Here is a 21,903-nt window from a genome sequence, read left to right as displayed (position 1 = left end):
GGGGGGGGGGGGTTAGATCCTGTGCAATAAGGAGTCCAGTAAGTGGCATGTTATTATTTGCACCTACCACAGCAGGAGGAATTGAAAAACATTTTTCGGGGACTTAAAAAAACATTTAAGATTCTATGAATCACTCAAATCTCTTTAATATAAAATATTTATAAAATGGAAATAAGGAAATCTTAGCATTGGTGTTTTTAACACAGTTGTCATCCATACTCGCTACGTACGTAGCGTTAGACAGAATTTGATTGTTAGACAGAATTAGATTCAACATGGCTAGGGTAACTAGTACTGCATCTTGTTCAGCCACAACAATTAATATTGAAGATCAACTTTAAAATTATGAATGAGATAATTGCGTTTTACAAAAGAAAACAACATTGTAGTCGCAATGAAACTACCTTCATACTATTTATTGAATAACCTTAATAAGGCCATTAAATGAGAAACTAATGTTTTAGAGAGTGTTGTTAATAGGGTTAAAATAAATTACACATAGGAAATAAAAGCGTTATTTATATTTTGGAAATACATAATCTACAAATCATACAAGGTCATGAAACCTTATAAATCTTTAAACGTGGATGTATTAAACTTGTAGTTTATAGGTACGCATGATTACTTCTTTTGCGAAATGAAGAGCAGCACAATACTTATTTGATTCATATGTACATATTACACTGTATTATCATAAAACTAGTGTATTGCAAATCTAGTAATATAAATTCTATAAATACATTATATGGTGATTTCCTCTTTCGATGAGGTTGAAATTCCGTGAATGAGGGATCAGTGATGGAGTACTCAATAATTGGTTTAGACACAAAGTGCTGATTAAAGACTGCTTTCCAATTACTGCTTATAATAGTATATTCTGTAAATGTTTGTGACTCATGTGTTAATGGCGTTGGAAATAAGATAGCAGACAGTCCATGGAGGGGGGATATATATTACAACATACCTCCGAAAGCTGTTATTATATTTGCTTTAGAAATATTTATCTGTTAATGTGGATTAGTTCTTCTTCTTCTGTAATTGGGTGGCGAATAATTAATGTTTTTTAATATCGGTTAAGAGTTATAAATAGAGCTAAAGAGTTACAATTTATAGTCGTGAGTTAAAGGTTTAATTTGATATGATTGTACAGAATTAGTTTCACCTGCAGTTCATTCAATATCTATAAAAAATTTGCATTAAAATTATATTAATTGGGATGTATAAATACATTTTGGGATCCAATCTCAATTATATAGTTCTGTTTAAAAGATTAACACTAAAAAGTGTCAATTCATGAATTGGGTACGGCAAAATACATCACTACATTAGCGTAGGTAGTATTAATGTTTGTTCTAGTGATGTTAAAAAAACTGGATTTACTAAAAAGCACTGGTAGGAAATTAAGAAAGTAAATCTAAAGTATAAAGGGTCTAGAGTATCAGGAATAATCTTTTTTCGCCCTCGGATTCACATGGTAGGTAATCCTGTCCTGTTTAGCATTGCCTTCAAGCATCACAGATCATTGCTTAATAATGATTACCAATTTACAGAACTGTACAAAGTTATTAAGGAGCCAAAAGGGCCACATAGGAATTGTGTCGATGTCCGACTGTCCGTCCGTCTTTCCGATAACTCTTGATAGAAAGTCCTAGAGAATGGAAATTGATATAATTTTGTACTTATTTATGGTCAAAAGCAGAGATTTTTTTGTATGTCCGTTGATAATCTTTTCAATAAATTTTAATAAAACAGTCCTAGAGAATTAAAACTTGGTGTAAGTTAACCTCTTGGTCCAAGAAAGAGGGTATTATTTTAGGTACAAAAGGTCAAAGAGTTGTCCGTCCGTCCGTCTCCCTGTCTGCCAGTCTATGCGGTAAATGTTGATAGAAAGACTTGGAAATTAATCTGTAGCTTCCTTTTTGTCTAAGAAATGAGCTATTGATTTGGTGATCTAATGGTCAAAGAGTTGTCCGTCCTTCTGTCTCCCTGTCTGCCACTCTGTGCGGTAAATGTTGATAGAAAGACTTAGAAATTGATCTGTAGCTTCGTTTTGGTCCAAGAAAGGAGCTATTGATTTGGTGATCTAATGGTCAAAGAGTTGTCCGTCCGTCTGTCCCTGCCTGTGCGGTAAATGTTCAGAGAAAGATTTGGAAATTGATCTGTAGCTTCCTTTTGGTCCAAGAAAGAAGCTATTGATTTGGTGATCTAATGGTGATCTAATGTCCGTCCGTCTGTCCCTGTCTGCCAGTCTGTGCAGTAACTGTTCATAGAAATACTTGGAAATTGATCTGTAGCTTCCTTTTGGTCCAAGAATGAAGCTATTAGTATGGTGATCTAATGGGCAAAGAGTTGTTCGTCCGTCTGTCTCTCTGTTTGGCAGTCTGTGCGGTAACTATTCATAGAAAGACGGGAAATTGATCTGTAGCTTCCTTTGGGTCCAAGAAAGAAGCTCTTGATTTGGGTGCGAAAGGTGAAAGAGCAGCAAATCTTTCTGGCTAACTTTGCGACATTCTGTCAGGCCCTTTAATACACCGTTATATGGGAATATTACACAGTCTTCTACATTGTTAATAACTTTTAATTTTAAATAATAATTTAGTTTTTTTATGGAAGAGGTAGTTTTTAATGTCCTTGAGGAACATTTAAAGAAATTTAAGAAGAACTCTAATTGTTATTTTTATAGTATCAGTTGGAAGAAATGAAATGTTGTTTCTTTTAGCAGATATGTTATTTAAGATTGCAATTACTTGTGCTTTCACGCTGTTGCCACGTTTTCTGTAATGTGAAAGCCGTGTCGTAGGTTTCATCAATGAAATCTGTGGTCGACATCTACATGAAAATATTCAGTAAGATTGAAACACGGAGAACAAGTAAAAGAGCAGTCTTACTGAATCTGAATCTCTTCAGGTAGGTGTCGATCACAGATTCCAGTGATCTAACATTCCGTAAGGTTTACAGAAAACAAGGTTGGTGTGAATGCACAAGAAATTGTAAATTTAGATAATCAGTAAAATATGCCATAAAACATCACACATTGCAAACGTTGTTTCTTTCAACAGAAAATGTAATACTCGTATGATAGACATAAGCATATTACAATATGTTTTGTAAGATCTTAACTTGAAATTTAATCTAAGAGTTATATCTTTGTGGTCTTACGCTTTGTAAGTAAATCCTATATACTAAGCATTATTTATACGAACACAGTATTACATGCTTTCCTGTATAACATTACACCCGTGGAATTCCATTGGTGTAATGTATAAAAGACGAGTGGTATATGTAACCTGTGTTCATGTTATACACGAGTTTAGGAACTTAGTTAGCGACACAAGCAAGATTATAATTAACATGTTCGTTGTTGCACGCATAACCAATTAAATTTATGCCGCTGGATATTGCCGAACCAGATGCAGCTTACTTATTACTTGGCCAAATTATATTAACACGTGTATATTAAGTGTTAATGCAGTTTATACTAATGCTTGTACTTTTAGTTGAGACAGTAATAATACTAGTGTCATTCTGCACGCTTAAAATAATTTATGTAAAACGATTTATTTAGTGAATTTAATCTTGAATATGAAGATCCAATTGAAAAATGAACACATTAAAATAACTTTATAATGTATCTGAAGACATTGTCTTGAATTATGTATAATTATGCATAAATATATAAAACTATGTAATTAATTAGGTGTCTTGTAACAGACTACCCAGAATTTTCATGCAATTTTTCAAATCTATAGCTCATTACATTCTTGAGGTGTAAAAAGGTAAAAGTAAAGGGTGTCTTCCTTTACCAGTACATTTAATGTTAAGAAGCTCTCTCTGACAATCGTTAAGGGCTTAAAGGTGACATCCGAACCACCACCAAATGGAAGGTTAACTTGCAAGGACAGAATCGCTCAGCGGTCACCTATCCAGGCAGTCACGTTTCATGTTGCTAGGTTTCATACTGACACACAAACAGGTAATATTATAAAAAAACTTAATCCCCTGGAAGAAAAAACGAGATATTGTGTCTGACTGCTGAGTGATAGGCTTCAATGGCCCTTAGCTAAAGCCCATGAATGAACATCCACCATCATAGAATTCATTCTTGTAAATGAAAAAATTCTAAATTTCAAATCTGCAGAGGAAATATTTCACGAAATATTCTTGTTGATATGTCATGTTAAAATCTCCTACTTGTTGTCTTTGAGTCGTCGCCATAATGGTTAAACATAAGATTAGTGTAAAAATTTTTTCTAATGCTCAGCAAAATTCCATGGAGTGACATGCACCATCATCAATAAATCTTGATGTTGCTCATATAGCATAGAAACTTCACGCAAAATTTAAAATCTATATGTCATATCGTTCTGTAGATATCAGGATGATAGGAAAAAAAAATAAATAAAAAACTCCAGCCCCTCTGATAATAAATTCAGAAATCATATCAAACCATTTATTGATCATGGACAATTAGATAAAATAATTAATGGAGAGACCATTGTTAATATTAAAATAAAATCCATGCGATCCTAATAATTGTGTTGTATCTCTTATTTTACAAATTACGTAGGTGAATAAAATAGTAGAATATAGTAATGATTAAATAAACGCAAAAAAAACTATTTAAAAACTCATACACATCATTCAATAGTAAAAACTAAAAATAAATCTAGGTTGATACAAGGCTGTGAACCACCGTTCACCAGTTCATCCGCGGAATAAAATGTGTGAATTATTAAATAACGATTTTAACATTGAATATCGTAATCTAAATCATACATCAATGTTCCTATATCTTGCAGCCGACATCCAACCTTCGGTATGTATAATGTATAACCACATACACTTCTCTTTTCTGTATATGCCACGGGACAAGTTTCTCTTAATTATTTCAAACATACTAAACACGAATAACACTTCGACTTTAAAACATGTCATTCTTTTTGGAACACTGATGTTATAAAAGTACAGGAATTACCGATGCTAATATGTGACCGAAATTAAATACATACGAGTCTTACACGCTTTATATGTTTATAGTAATTCCATAAGCTATGATTTGCTCTTTTACATATATTCAGATTTATCGGATATATTTTCTCCATCTCACAGAATAAACATTAAAGAAGTAAGAACAAACTTGTACCACCAGCAATGATTAAAGTTTTGAAGACTGTATTATGCATAGACTGGAGGTATAAAATTAATATACCTTTCCATTGTTTTCGCAATAAAATAAACATATTTTTATAGCATGCAATATAATGCTTTGTCCTACAAAACTAATTAATTTCATTGTTTTGTTATCTCTTTTAATGCTTCTCTTTGAGTAAGTCTATCTCACTTAATCAACTTATATCTGATATGTGTATGACCTAAAACATTATTGCGTACATAATTATATTATTTATTGTTGTAATTTTGCTGCAAATTTCATTCAGTATTTCAGTTTCACTTTACTTGACCTCATAATGATTTTAAACTTGAAAAAATAACCTTTAATAATAAGCTTTTTAATCACCATTAAAACAGTTTTTATTTGTGTACGTTTGATAATATCATCGATGATTATAAATTTTTGTTGAAAATTTGATAACTGAGTTTATTTACACGGCATTGCAAATCAATAATAGATTTGATTATAACTAGCTGCTGTAATCAGTCTTTTTAAAATGCTTATTATTATGACCTATAAAAAAAATTATTATGTTACTTTCATTTGTGATTTCATATAACCTCACGCACAGTAGCGTATCCCATTCGTCTAATTTGCCAGAATTTATACCTGACACTTCTTCACCACTATATTATAAAGTATGTGTCTTCATTGGCGTTTTTATCTTAGTTCACAGAAAGTGGTATTTTCATTGGAAGAATAAAATATTTCTGCAGTCAACCATATTGTTAGTTTGTTATTGTAAGTCCCATGTTTTATGAAGCTACTCAACTGAAATCGCCCAACGAAATAAAAACACATCTCTAAAATCTCTGAGTATTTCATCTGAAGAAAACTTATCTCTGCGTCCAATCCAACGTCCTTCCTCTAGAATAATATTCAATGTACTAAAAATATTCAAAAACTTTTCACATTTATAACTTAACTTGGAATCCTATCTACCCTAATTTTGATATCTGTGGTTTCAATAAAATCCATTTTGTTTAAGGTGTTTGGTTTTTGAAAGTTATCTATGCTGAGCTCATACTTTCATTAAGCAATATCATAATCGGTTCTTTCAAAATTATAAATTATAATTATGACGTTATTACGTAATTAGATTCAGTTTTCTATATGATCGTTTTATTTATTGAAACACATGTATACTTTCATAATATGTTATTATATAAATATAAACTAGTTGCTCAGAATTCCAATATTTTCATAAGTGAAGAACGCAATGCATATATGCATTGTTGTTGGAAAGAAATAAAAACTAAAACATCAATAAAAGCAAATACTCTTTGTAACCGTTTAATGTTTTTTAACTATTTTTAAATATAATAACTCTCATTAAAAAAAAAAAAAAAAAAAAAAAAAAAAAAAAAAAAAAAAAACTTAACATATGGTCGGTTGATTAGAATCACTTTTAAGGGGATAGATAATATTATCTGGTTTATTGACAATTTAAAAATTAAATATTTTTGTACCAAGTGCAATGCAATATCTTCCAATAATAAAAATTCTGCACAACAAGATAAAATTGTGGAAGATTCGTCTTACAAAAATTCACGTTGCAGACAATAGTACTGACTACGTAAAATTGTAATTGCTGATTGATCTTTAGTCCTTTATTTGGTGGCAGTAAATATAATATAATGTAGAGGAAGAGGAAGCTCAAATAATGGAATTGGGCGAGGGATTATGTGGTTATGATTCAATTAGGGATTAATGAATTTTGTTACAAATACCAGAGATAATTACATTTCATCGCTGCATCTCTCGACATGTAAAACCATTTAACAGTACATATCCTCGCTGTGTGTTCTCCAACAGTTTATAATTGCAATCAATTATATTCCGTGTAGATGTGGATTGTTTAAAACCATGATAAACAATAATTGTTATAAAGTATTACTACTCTAAATGATAGAGTAAGAATAGCTTGCCCATTGGAAATTATGCAGTAGCATTATCAATGTGAATCTTATTGCTAATTTCGATATTGATTTTCTTTCCTTTTCTATTTTCATTACGGATAAGTAATTGAGAAACCTCCCATAGCACTTTGCGCTAGCTTATGAAGTGGCAGGGTATTCATGGTGGGAAAAGATGAAGGGACGTGGGCTCTATCTTCCACACATTCCAACTGCAATCCTCTAAATGATCAACCCTTCCACCGATATCGATTAGTATAATTTAAATGACAGAGAGTGCTCAAGTTTTAAGTGTTCTGACATATGACACTGTTGTATGACATGTAGAATTAATCCTAGAAAAACGGAACAGGATGGAAAGCAGAGACTATAGTATATAAAATACTTCAGTATCCTTCTAGGTCATAAATGGATACTTCGCCATTCATTTACTTCTTACTTACAACGCTGTTTTGGACCAAATTGTAAAGAATCAAGAAGACCAGATTGCCGAGGGGTTTTCTTTGATGGATTTTTACTTAACAAAGTAATGCTGGGGAATAGTTTATATTCCTTGATTATTTTGGGATGACACCTCATTTGGAGTACGTATAATATACAGTATATATATATATATATATGTATATATATATATATATATGTATATATGTATATATATATATATATATATATATATATATATATATATATATATATATATATATATATATATGATGAACAGCTGGACAAGCGTCAAATCTTTTAACAGACCATCAATGAAAGAAATTAAACAAAGTTTGGGCGTAATTTGAAGATGGAATGTAGTTCTAAATATAACATTTTAAAATCCATATAATTAACTTAGAAGTTCAAAGTTCAAAAATCTTTATTTTTACAATACATTACAAAAAAATACATATTGTCAAGTGCAGTAAGAGCGTGTGAAACACCTTTACATATATAACATAAGAAACTGTAATATACTTTGGTCGGCTGCACATTTAATTACCAACCAAACTTGACCAAACTTGAAGTGAATAATATGGTGTAACTATTGATTTAAACTTATCGCATTCGCTATTCTTAATATGAAATACTAAAGTGTGATTGTTTTTTGTGTGTGCAATATGTAACTGTAAAGATTTGAATAAGGATAAAATCTCTGTGTAATGGATTACTTTCAATTTAATTTCTTGTTCCATATTTTCTTTAAAATTTGTATCGTCTAAGTAGTATCGTGTAGTTCATAAAACTTCCGTTACCATAGATTACTCATTACTTTTTTCTTTATTGGTTCATTGGTTTCTTAATAAAAAGTTTAAAAGTATTTGGAAATGTTTTATTTTTAATACATCTTTTTATTACTTCTGTATTCCAATATTATAGATTGGGTGCCTTACTTAAATTCCCTTCCTAACTTAGGCACGCAGTGTACATTCCATTACAGTGGTTCTCCTATTAAGGGAATAAATTTAGCGAAACTCTAATATGCTTCCCATTCATCACTCAACGTACAATGCAGACTTGTTATAAAGTTAAGCCATAACTCTGCCCTACGGGCAGCCACTTAACTAAACCTGCTAATCTGCAACTAGCCCTTCTATAACTACTAGTGTTGCGGCTGTAACTGAATGTTATTCTTGCGCGATATTCTATAGTAAAGTATTACGTAGCATGTAAGCGTAAATTACTTGTAATTTACTATCTGGCAATAACATTATTGCAGCATCTGTTGTAATTTTAATTAGAGTAAATACTTCATTTAATACTACTAAGAATTTCAGTGCCATACACTTATATATTCATATTGTCATGATATGCAAATAGCCTTTCTGTGACGCTGGGCTTACTTTACTTGTAATCTGTTGTAATTTTAATTAAAGTAAAGATTTCATTTAATACTACTAAGAATTTCAGTGCCATACACTTACATATTCATATTGTCATGATATGCAAATAGTCTTTATTTGACGCTGGGCTTACTTTACTTGAAGGACATAAATCGTAAAAGTATAAAATAGCATACAATCGTAAATTTAGATTCTAATTACCGAAATATTAGCTCTTAATTCCAGGTAAAATAGAATTAAAATATACCTTTTATACGTATAGGTACCTATATATTTATATGCAGTAAGTGCTTATAAATATATTTTATATTTATTTGTGTGGTAAGTATACATATATATATATATATATACATATACATATACATATATATATATATATATATATATATATATATATATATATATATATACTTTACTTACTTACTTTAGTTTTACGATTGTAATAAACTAAAGTTTGTTTACATGGGTAGAGATATGTGTCATTTAGCTTTAAAAATTCATAAAAGGCTATTTTCTTAATATTATACAAAATTACCCCATTGTTACTTTATATTTTCTCGTATTTATGTAGGCTACGCTACCTATTCGCAAAGTTTTATTATTTTTATAAATAGGTTCTAAAGATAATAATCTTTCTACAAAACATAAAAAAGTCGGTTAGCTGCTAAAAGACACTTTTCTGTTGAAAGGACTGTTTTTTGTTTATAATGAAGAGTAGCCTACTATTGGAATTTTGTGACACGCTTCTCTGAACACCCCGTAAATATATATTTAAAAGCATAATTTTAAAGAGTTTCTGATTAAAGTGTAAAACGCTCTAACTAAAAAATTTCAGTTACTTCATCTTTACCTTTATGATAAATATTGGAGGCGAAACCCATACATTATAGTGGCTAACACTTTTTTATTTGTATTTGTTCTTTAATATAGTGTTTTGCTTCTCGTCTGTTATTTGTTATGGTAAACATATTTTTTATTGTGCAACAGTACTATCAATATGTTGTGAATGTCCCCAAAGAAAATAACAGTATTTTCGGGAAACATGTCTGGACGGTATTGAAACTACTGTTTATTTAACATAAATTGATCACCTAGACACGAATCTAAGTGATTCTTTGTCGGTTCTGAAATGTAGGTAGTGTAGTAAGCGTATGATGAAATATGTACATAGAATCGCTTTAAATGCAATTTATAAATGGTATTTAAAACTATTATTTTAATAATCAACTACGAATTTTAAATCTTCCAATTATTTTGTAGAAGAATAAACTGGTTCCTAATTTGAAGTGATAATTTGACGACTTTCGGATTTCTCAGAGAAGTGTAGTATTTACAATAAAATGTAATGTGTGTGTTTTTAACATAATACAATCTCCCAGGTGTCTTAGAACTTACATTTCAGACCTGAGGACAGTATTAGTTTGACAGGGCAAAGCCAACAAAGGGACGACAAAGCCTTGGATGACTTTCACTTCCCTTTACGGTTTCAAGGGCTGCCCGAGGCCCTGATGTTTGCTCACCCCAACCCCCAGCAACCGTGTAAACACGGACAGTACTTCACCAGCTAACAGTTGGCTAACATTATGTTGTGGTCACTCCACACACTTGGACGGATTGTTGTTACATTACTACACCTTGTACTTCTCATACTAATATATCTGCAAATACTAAAGTGGCATAATTATTACTGTAGGTAGCAGATCCATTGTTAAATTTAGTAAATCTTATGAAACTTTTTGAACAAGTAATGGAAGTAAATAAAGTCAATCCATACCCCTTGAGGTGTTCTACGTTTGTGGTGCACTTATTTACTAGGTTATCATTTGTTAGAAAAAATATGATTCATTATTGGATAACTGTTATAGATCTTTGTTTTGCATGAAGATTGACTTTACGAACATAAAAACATGGATATGAGGTAGATTATTCCCAACCTTTTTTTTTTTTTTTTTTTTTTTTTTTTTACTATCCCTTAACTAAAACATAGACACACACACACACACACTTGTGTATATATATATATATATATATATATATATATATATATATATATATATATAGTCTCTTAGAGCAGTTTCAAAAGAAAACTACAATTTGTTCGTACAATATTTCGTTGTACTTAACTTTTTCAAGTACACTTTTAAAATATAGGCTACACAGAATAAAATAAACAAACAAAAGAAGAAACACCTGATAATAAACATCTGATAATAAACATTCTAAATGTAAGTACAATTTTGACATGTAAACAAGTTTTGATTAGTTGTTAATTTAACAATAATAACATAATATAATATAATTTTGAATTTAGGTAAATTTGTATCACAATCTAATTATTCAAGTGGAAAACAATAATTTAGCGAATGTTAAGTACATATGGTTGTTTCGATTTTAATATAAGTTGGTGTGCCAATTCATTATTCCTTAAATTTAAATCATTTCGAGAGCTGTTTTCACAAGGAGTAATTTTGCTTATAGCTTTGAGTTTGTAACAATCCTCAAAGCTTTTGTTATGGTGAATAGCGTGTAAGGCTACTGGTTTTTTGTCGTCTTTGTGATTGATAGAAAAACGTATATAATATATATTATATTATATGTATATAACTGTAAATATAATATATATTAAATTTGTATAAATGGCAATAGCCGGATTTAATTTCAATACACATTGAATCACAGAAAGTACTTGCTCCACCGGGACTCGAACCCGGATCTCTCACTTACCGGGTGAATCTGCTACTTCATTACATATTATAAAATTGTATATATATATATATATATATATATATATATTTGTGTGTGTATTTGTGTGTGTGTGTGTGTAAATAATTTTAAATAAACCGTCGTTTGACAGGTGGTTCGACCTCAGCACCGCGTCAAGGAAACTCTCCCAATACAGAACTTCTGATAATATTTTGTCATGTTATTTTGTTAGTTTAAACACATATGAGACAGAAATAGTTGAATACAAAATAATTAAAACGTAAAAAGTAGGGCTTTGTGCTGTAGTGGTAATATTTCAACCAGCAACTGATAAGACTCGGGTTCGAGCCCTGGGAGAAAAATTACTTTTTGCGATTCAAAGTTTATTAATAATTAAATTACGCTATTACCACTTATACAAATTATATGTATAAAAAGAAGTTGATTTATTTAGGATTCATAAAATCACTTAAATACTTGTAATGTATACGGTTATTATTAGGGTACGCTCCACAGCTGCAAGCCACACATCCAAGTTTCCGCTTTTAACGTGAAGGCAAAGTTTAAAACTGCATTATAAATAGAAACTCGGTTCAAATCCATTAATGATTCACAACACACACATCACTTTAATGTGTACATACTAATGATTGGGTTAAAATACGATTATCCGTTAAATTATAAAATTAGATTAAAGTGTTTAATTATATTAAAGATATTACCATAAGAAACCCAGTTACAATATTTGGTTTCTTATGTTAAAATCTGTTCTATTTATAAGTGTTATAAACTCAATCCCATGTTAAAAGTTAAAGACCTTCTGAAGGGCAACCGGAAGTTAACTAGCGTTTCGTGGTAAAAGTATTTTATTTTAAGTAGTAATTTAATGTTACTTGTTAATTATTTAATATAACATTGAACTAGTTTTTTTTGGAAAAAATGTGAATTGTAAATTATCATTTATTTTATTTTATTTCGAATGAAAATAAACTAAATATGTTACAGTTCAATAACATACTCATCGTAATACTCTCATATTATTATTGTGTTAAATATAATTATTTAAAGTTTAAAATAATATAATGTATTGATAAATGTAATAGTATAGAAATCTTTCTATTTACCGTTTTTGTTACAAAGGGTTATTGCTTCCTTAAAGAGGTTGTCAAATTAAATATTACTTTTGCCTCGTTTTATTAAAATCAGGCCTTAAAAATCGTAAAGATTATTTGGTTTACTATAGGTTTCTCAATTTATAAAATCTGTTACTAGATCATTAAGTTAATATATGAATTCAGTACTAAACAGTTATTATATACGATAATGTTTAGGTAGTGAGGAATATATAAAGCTGATTTCCTCTCAACAGAAACATTAAAAAATTGAACTTAAGTAACTTGTCGGATGTTAAATAGTCACTTTTGATTTATTAAATAGTTGATAAAACAAATTAACCCAACTTATTTAAGACTTGTCTTTTCACTTTTCCGGAGTTGCAAGAGTACCTCTTTTAGCTTTCTAAAGTTAGTATCCTCATTTACTAACTTTAATGGTTTTAATTACATCCGAATCGTATTACATTTGTAAGATAAAGGTAATATTATGTTTTCTACGTTACTAAGTAAAACATACTTTAGTGGGTACATTTATACAACAGGAACGGATTCTACTTTTAAAAACAAGTGTCTAATGCTTCTTAAACTGAGATCTTAATAATTATGTATAACATTGTTATTTATTAATTTATTTATGAAATTGTTAAATTTTTAGAATAGATATATTACACAACATATTGTTTTGCTTTTTTCTGCATGTTGAAATGTACAACTTAAAATATGTTGCTTGTTTGTTGATTATTAACTAAAGTACAATTGATTTATTTGTGAATTCCAAATGCATGTTATACTCACATATTGTTGTTGTTTATATATTGTTATTGTTATTTTTTTTCTGGCCATTTATTTATTGTTGTTATTTACTTATTGTTGTTATTTATTTGTTGTTGTATTTATATATTATTTGAGTGAGTTATGTCTATTTACATAAAGGATATATATGCGTGTGTATTCCTTAAAATTAAGGTGTAGGTATAATTATTATTAAGTAGTAGTTTCAATTATTATTGCTTTTAAAATTTATTGCTTGTTGCATGTGGTTGGGGACTTTAACCCACAATATATTGTATTGTAATAAGAGAACTGCCCCAATGTAATTGGGTTGTTACCTGTTTTGGAGCATGTAAAATAAAAATAAATAAATAAATAATAAATAAACAGTGACATTGTCAGCTTAATTACTTTGGTATGATGTGGCACTATGCGAAATACACTTCAGCTACTCGCAGTACCACCGTATTCTCACTCACTCCTGGGAGGGACTGCCTCCTTGTTGAAACAATACAGGAGTGCCGCCAGCCGCAGGTGTGTTTACTCTCCCCCCTCAGGTAAACATGGGCAGCTCGTCCTTTTATCAAGGGTCGTTACACTTCTCTTCGAGATTAAATGTAGGTTTCGTAGTCGTTCAACTTGATGAATTTTTCAACAGATGAGTTTATCAATGTTAAATCACTGGTCAGTACAGACTAGTGTAAGCAAGAAAAAATACTTTTTTACATATAGAAATTTCATTGAGTACTAAAAAAATAACACTAACGTTATTGGCTGATTTTATTAGAGTAAATGAGACCATCTGAAAACACGGAAGCCTAAATAGGGTTATTTTATGGTTTGAAAATGCTAAATAATTCAGTAAAAATATTTATAGCAATTCTGATTAACGGATTGTTTAAACATTGGTTAGCTAAGCTAAAACATAAGACCTCAAATTTCTGTAATTTTATGTGTTTTACTTGAGGTTTAAGATAAATTTCAAAACATAATTTTATAATTTAAAACAATCATATGAGGAACATCTATTTAGGTTTAGATATATCTTGGGCATTTTTCTTCATTGGAGAAAACCCGGCAAAAATAGTTTTAGGATTTATGAACTATATTAAAATAATGATTTTTGTTATTTCCATAAGATGAGAAAATACGCGTACTTGTCTACTTTCCTTAAAAGAAGGGAACATAAGAATATTTTCATCTCAAACGCCTTTGTTGTAAACTAAGTTTGACACAATTTTTGTTTTATACCAAATTTATGAACGATTTTAGGTTTTACGTTGTGGCTTACATGTGACAAATTAAAATAAAAGAGCTTTTATTATGGTGGAATTATTAATATTGCATTAATTCCTTATATTTCTTAGTCCAAAGAATTGAGGCCTAGGCTTAAAGATACATGTTTCAGAATCCGTTACAATCATGCTTTTGAAGTTAAAAATGACTGATTCTATCTTCAACAATTTTTAAATGATTAATTTTAAACTCAGATTAAGGCTTTTCTAAAAATATCCTTTTGAAAACGTATGTGATTCACAGTTTCTAAACAGCTATATATATATATATATATATATATATATATATATATATATATATATATATATACATAATCATTTGCTAAATTGTCGAACTAGTAATATAATAATAATGCCAGACTTCTGAATTGGATGTGATTCAACAATTGATACACCACCTTAGTTTTAAAGGATAAATATATAAGGTGTCATAACTGTTATAAATTGTGACTCGGACATTTGTTGGCTATTCTTCTGAAAGGTACAATAGAAAGACACACATTTCTTACAAACAAGTTATATTCAAACAAATTGTATTGTCAATAAAGTACAATAGAAATACTATCATAATTGGAAATAGTAACACACATTGTTAACATCCTTAGTCTTATCGCAATATTTACAAAATTTGCTTATATTAACAATTATATTGAACTCTCGATAAATAATTATAAATATGAAAGCTTTTATCCAAGCTGATTTAAAATAATCAATAATATACAATGTTATAAACGAATACATTTAGTGCAGTCACAGTCTGTTATATAAGTAGTATATTTATAACGTAAAATGTAATTTATTTAAACTAACTTAAAACTTAATATTCACATACTTATAACTGTACAATGCCTTTAATCACAGAATACAAATTCAAATTTAAACACATATATTTACACCATTTCATATTTAAAAATTAACAACAGTGATTATAAATTCTTTATAAATATAAAAACCTATATTTTATGTATATGGCAATACTTTTAAATACATAATATAATATGCAATGAGATGTCAAATTCGGATTGAATGAGCACTAATTTAACATTTTTGGTTTAAAAATTCAAATAAACTGTAGTTTTCGTAAATAAATGTTTTAATGTTAAAATTAGGTTTTATGGTGAATTGTTAGGTTTTACACAATTTAACAATGCTAAGAACTGGTAAAAGATAATAAATGTGGCTATAAATAATAATCACATTAACAAATACAATTTGAATATAAAATGAGAATTTTCATTAAACATTAGTTTTACAATCTTTTTAACTATATAATATTATATAAATACATATATGATACGTTCCTCGTTTATAGAATGAAACAAGACGAAATTAACAATAAATTTTTTTGCCAATTAGTTTATTTCAGTTTGTAAAATTTTCCTTGTATTTCTAGATTACGAAATAGAGGGTTACAAATGAATATAAGAAAACACCAAATGTAAGTAGATGTTAAAAATGAGTATAATACTGAAAAAATGAACGCAGTAGATGAATATAATTATATAAAAATATAAAATAATGGTAAACTTCTCATAAAATTTAAAAACATTATTTAACTTAAATAAATTCAGAAGTTGGCTATAAATATCTTGAAAAGCACTTTTGGGATATCAAAATTAACGATGGGTAAGCCTAATATTGTAAAGTAATATCGTTATTTATAAGATCTTTTGAGAAGATGAACAATATTGTAAGAGAAGATTAATACTTTTCCAATAAGTATGTGGTTTAAGTGATTTGTTAATTATGTTAAAATTGTACTATTCAAGTTAAAGTCAGTATTAACCAGCACAATTTGTGATATCGATTATAAATGTTTTAGCACTTTTGTTTCTATTTCTTTTAATAAAGAAGAATTACATTCGCAATGCTCATAAAATATATTTGAACATTTATGGAATTTTAAACATTACTTGTTACTTCATATATTTTTGAGCATGATCATTTACATAAATTTATTACGTAAACATAAATGTGCGTAAAATATTCATTTACATATATTTTTTACACTTTTCTTTAGTATTCTGTTAAAATGAGAGCGGAAAACATAGTTCAGATTATGTTCAAAGGGAAAGTAAAAGCAATAAATTCGGTGCTTTACACGTTTATGGAAGAAAATTACTCCATATTGGATTCGTATGAGGGTAACAGATTGCATCCAACGATCAGTCGATTGAGTAACAGAGAATGCCAACACGCCATAAAGCAACAGATTGTAACAACACACTAGTATTACACCTAACGAGTACTTTAGAATAGCGGGACACTGACGATCGACCCGTCCTTGGAGAGCTATTTACAGGAATGTACATTCTTATATACACGTTACACGTAGTTTGTACATATGGACAGACGCGTGGGGGCGAAGTCTGCAGAGGGAGGTTTAGACCCAGAGGCCGCAAGGCTCGCTCACAGCATCTCCGTGGTCGTCCAGGGTCGCTCCGGAGCCTGTCAGAAACGCGTGGCGGACACGGACGGTGGAGGTCCCGCCATCACTCGAGCACCGCGCTCCAGGGTGTTCATCTGTGGTGAAATTCCATTTTTATTGCAATAAATAAAAAATCAACATGCGGTAAGTTTTTGTGCAATTGGTTTACAAAATGAATAATTTGTTTATTTGTTAAAGTTTTTAATATACCATTTTTGAAGATATGAAAAATTTTTTAAAATGTATTGTTACCCCAGGAGTGGTTAGAATTTGAAGCAGAATATTGGGGAATTTTGTAATTAGGCAGGAAGAAATATTGCTGAATGTAAGGGGATTCACCTTTGACTCTATTTACTTCAAATTAAATGTGTTACATTTATTTTTATTCGTTTTAAATATGAAATTTTCCTAAAATATTACTATCTACAAATATATTTTTTTAATAATTTGACACTTAATTTCTTAAACTCGTGGACTGTTAAAATTTTCAAAATTGTATCCTCAACAGTTTTTATTCGAGATTTGAACGTGTAACGAAATTGAAATTAAGTGAATAATTAATATTTTTGAAGCAGTACTTAGATGTATCTTATAATTATGCCTAAAGAAACCTGGTTAATACGTTTTACAGTATTTACTTAAAAGATGCCTGAAGATCGTGCCACAAATATGCACTATTATACAATTGTATTTTAATAACAAAAAAATTTTCTAAAACTAAAATATGAATTACAACAAGTCACTTCTTAGAACTATAATGCATGTACTACTAGTAACAGATGTTTCATAATTTAATCTGTAGTCTTTTTATTTGGAACTACTTCTTAGTGGAGCGATGAAAATGTTTTAGAATTAATTTTTGCCATCAGGGGCTATTTTATTGGGCTTACAAATAAAAATTTTCCAAAAATCGTTTGCACTCCTTGATGCGTAACAGACTTGAAAATAAATAATTATTTGTTTATCTTATTTAATCTATAATTTATTTTTATTATTATAATTTTACTGGTCAGCTGTAAGAATAATGATGTGATGATAAACATTTAAGCTATTTTGTAACGATACGTTTCCTATTTAAAGATCATCAAAAATTTTTATAATAAAGGAAGTTAGTTATCTGAGATAAGAGAAATTTATTTACTTCTTATATTACGACTAGTTGCAATAATATGATCACAAATTGCATTAGTTAAAAATATGCTTCATTATAATTAAAGATAACAATTAATTACTGGATAAGTAACAATTTAACTTTTACCCTGCGAATTCATACAATTGCGCAGTAAAATATGTATTTATGACAAATACATTTTAAATTTTAAAAAAGCCTTGTTTTATCTTATAGTTGAACTTTAAGTACATTTTTTGTTAAATTGGTGTATTAAAACTGTTAATAAAATATGAATTATATAGTTATCGTGGGTTGTATTATTAAACATAATGTACCACGTTAATAATTATAATTGTTTATTTATATTTCATTAGTTTGTATATTAATATCACCAACTTTGGGTTTTAAACACCATTTAAACAAGAATATTGCCTTGTGGACAGTAAAATATTTTAAACATATCATATTTTTAAATGTTACTTAAAATATATAACATAATATATCTTACAAATCCATTCAAATTGACCAACAAATAAAAATTACAACTGAACGAACTCAAAGAAACATTAACAAAAATAAAATAGTCAACTGCCAACTCTAATATTCAATAACAGACCAATTTGCAGCATCCAAAGCGTAATTGAAAATCTGCAGCAGCCCGGGACTTATTATCCAACCAAACTGAGACGCAATCTACTCTGTTGGAAGCGATCAATAGTTTTCCATACTGATACAAAACTGACTTTTACTCGTTCAACTCCAATGCAACATTCACACACTAGAGTACGCTACCCGATATGGTACGAGGAAAGGACGAAGCAGAAGCACAATGAATCGTACTAACCATGCAACACATATACAAGCTATACCGTGCTCTCCCTTGTGTGGTTGATGAGGGGGGTCTCCGCAGTGGCGTTACACAAGGACGCGTCTATCAGCGCATACACGGTCTGCTCGTCCTGGCGCGTAGACGTCACCAGGTTGGTGTACAGGTTAGGCGGCAGTTGCAGCTCCGCGTACGTCACTTCCTCTTTCTGGAAAAACAGTTCAAGCATGTGACAAAGTAGGAGAAAGCCACACCTGGTGTTGCGTAACAGGTGTCATTGAGGTCCAATAAAATGTTTATTTTAGAGCTCATTTCATTATTGACGAACAACCATTTTGTCAGCCTACTGAGTAACAAGCTTTAACAACGCTCGGCCAAATCCCAATGTTGGACATGCACCATCTTAAAACAAAGTTTTGTTTATGTATAAATGAATTTTTCTTGGAAAAATTCGTCTACAGATGAAATCTTCCTCGATATCTTACCATGTGATATATTCACTTTTTTCTTCTTTAAACTGGGTTTCATTCAGTATAAAGTAAAAAATAAAGTATAAAAATATTTGCCAACTCAGCCAAATACCATGCAGTGGCATGTATCATCATCTAATTCTGTGTACCCCTTATAATATATATATATATATATATATATATATATTATTTATATAATTTCAATAAACATTGAATCACAAAAAGTACTTTGCTCCGCCGGGAGTCGAACCCGGATCTCTCACTTGCCGGGTGAATGTGCTACCATTACACCACAGAGCGCTTACTTTTTCCGATTCAATTATTTTGTATTTGGCCATATCTGTCACATATGCGTTTAAATAAGCAAACTAACATATGATCGGAAGACCAAATACCTGTCAAACGACTTTTATTATAAAATTTAACGTATATATATATATATATATATATATATATATATATATATATATATATACATATATATATAAATGAAGTTTCCGACACAATTTACAATCCTTAAAACTAACCATCAGATATTGGTTTATTAGTGTCAACTCCAAGCACATTACAACTAAAACATTCTTTTAATAGAAACAAAATAGTAATTACTGAAATGGAAAAGAATGCAGGTTACAATATATAACCACCGACCACTGAAAATCAACCAAAGGCAATAGTAAATGGCGATCGTCACGGCAAACAAAATGATGGCAAATCATGAAACAAGTGTAAATTGATGTGTTTTTTCTTCCTGGCTTACGCGTGTCACGGCGCTCTAGTATGATTTGTGCATTTCAAAACTAGATTGTAGTTATGTGTTAGGCCGAGTATACATTAGAAACGCGCTTGGCCGAGTAAACAGTTGGCGCACGCTTGTGCAAACTTGCCTAATCAGTAATGTGGTTACACTAGAAGCAAGCAAGTGCAAGTGGTCGCTCCTAAAAAAATCAGTAGAAATAAATGAAGCTGTCAGTCGATAAGGACATTGTGCTTGACAATGACGTTTTTAAAATGTTTTTTTTTTTTTTTTTTTGACGCAAAAAGTTACAGTAATGTGAATTTTTCCATACCTACTTCAGCAACCATATAGGTTTTATGAGTACTTCAGGATGATGCTAGATACATTCTGTTACATCTTTGAAGGAATGGCTAAAAAAATACTGAAGTATGTGAAAATGTGTAGCTACAGTCTTAAGAAAAAGTTATTGTTACTTTGAGATAATTCCTTTGATTTAAAAAAGCCTCCTTTCTTTCACTGCAACAATAAGTACAACCTCCATTTTAACCTACTTGAACAATCCATTTCCATTTATAATGGTGCACTGTCAATAATCCAACATCAACTGAACAATAGCGAGCTTGCCGGTATAAACAAATGTATTTGTTACCTGATCGGGACTAGTCAAGCTTGTACAAGCGTGCACTTGCGAGTGAGAGTACTGTAACCATCACCGAAAAGTTACCACTTGTTTAAGTGCTTTCCTTCAAATTTAGTTTCCTTAAGTGTAACCTGTGGGCCACAGTTAACCCCGGCTTAAGCCTGAACTGTAGTCGCAACGTTATAATTAAGGTAAAGATGCTCGGAAACTTACCCCTGCTTTTCTCCTGCCTTCAACGGTAATGTGGGTAGGATAAAGTCTGGAATTTAGATTTTCAAACGCTTTCTCTTCTTCGTGGTAATCTGAAAACAGATAAGAGAACTAAATCAGTTTGTCAAGTTCGGATATGATGACGTTTTGTTTTGACTTTGCAAAGCAAACAGCTGTTGTGAAGGAAGAAGTATGTACAAAGACATTGTGAACAGCTGTTTCTGTTTCAAAGAGGGTACAAGATTTGACTGTATTATTACATAGGGATGACCCCATTCATACGGACATAGTGTGCTGTGTAGGATATCATTTCAGTTAGTTACCCAAGACTCCCATTCTTCAAATGGCGGTCATAACGCTCTATCCCTCAGTTTATTATAGCATTGTTTGAGTTATCTCTCTGTCCATAGTTCTCAATTTATAAGTTTAACAACCAGTGTAGTCATATTATTATATGAAAATAACTTATGCATAAAAAACGCTTAAATGTGTAGTGTCTAATTTATTTAACTTAGTAAATATATATCTTATATATATATATAAATCTTGAGTCACGATGTATGTTGCCAATAAACTCCAAAACGACTGAACCAATTTCAATCAAATTTCACATGTATCCGTAATTTAGTCTAACTTAGAAGATAGGATAGTTATTATCTGAATTATTCGCTTATGTC

The 21,903-nt window shown here is 30.1% G+C and overlaps 1 protein-coding gene across 1 annotated transcript in view; it reads right to left on the bottom strand.

Annotated features, from left to right (window-relative positions):
* Positions 1 to 15,303: 15,303 nt before the first annotated feature.
* The window catches only part of LOC124353049 (nephrin-like), a 262,467-nt gene continuing 255,867 nt past the window's right edge, over positions 15,304 to 21,903 (bottom strand). Inside the window, 3 exon segments of the mRNA XM_046802853.1 lie at positions 15,304 to 17,325; positions 19,211 to 19,375; positions 21,230 to 21,318. Of these exon segments, the coding sequence (XP_046658809.1) occupies positions 17,254 to 17,325; positions 19,211 to 19,375; positions 21,230 to 21,318 (326 nt within the window). The 3' untranslated portion in view covers positions 15,304 to 17,253.

The sequence above is a fragment of the Homalodisca vitripennis genome, chromosome 1 (genome assembly GCF_021130785.1).
Source record: "Homalodisca vitripennis isolate AUS2020 chromosome 1, UT_GWSS_2.1, whole genome shotgun sequence".
NCBI classification, from domain to species: domain Eukaryota; kingdom Metazoa; phylum Arthropoda; class Insecta; order Hemiptera; family Cicadellidae; genus Homalodisca; species Homalodisca vitripennis.
This window is presented reverse-complemented; position numbering and strand designations above follow the sequence as displayed.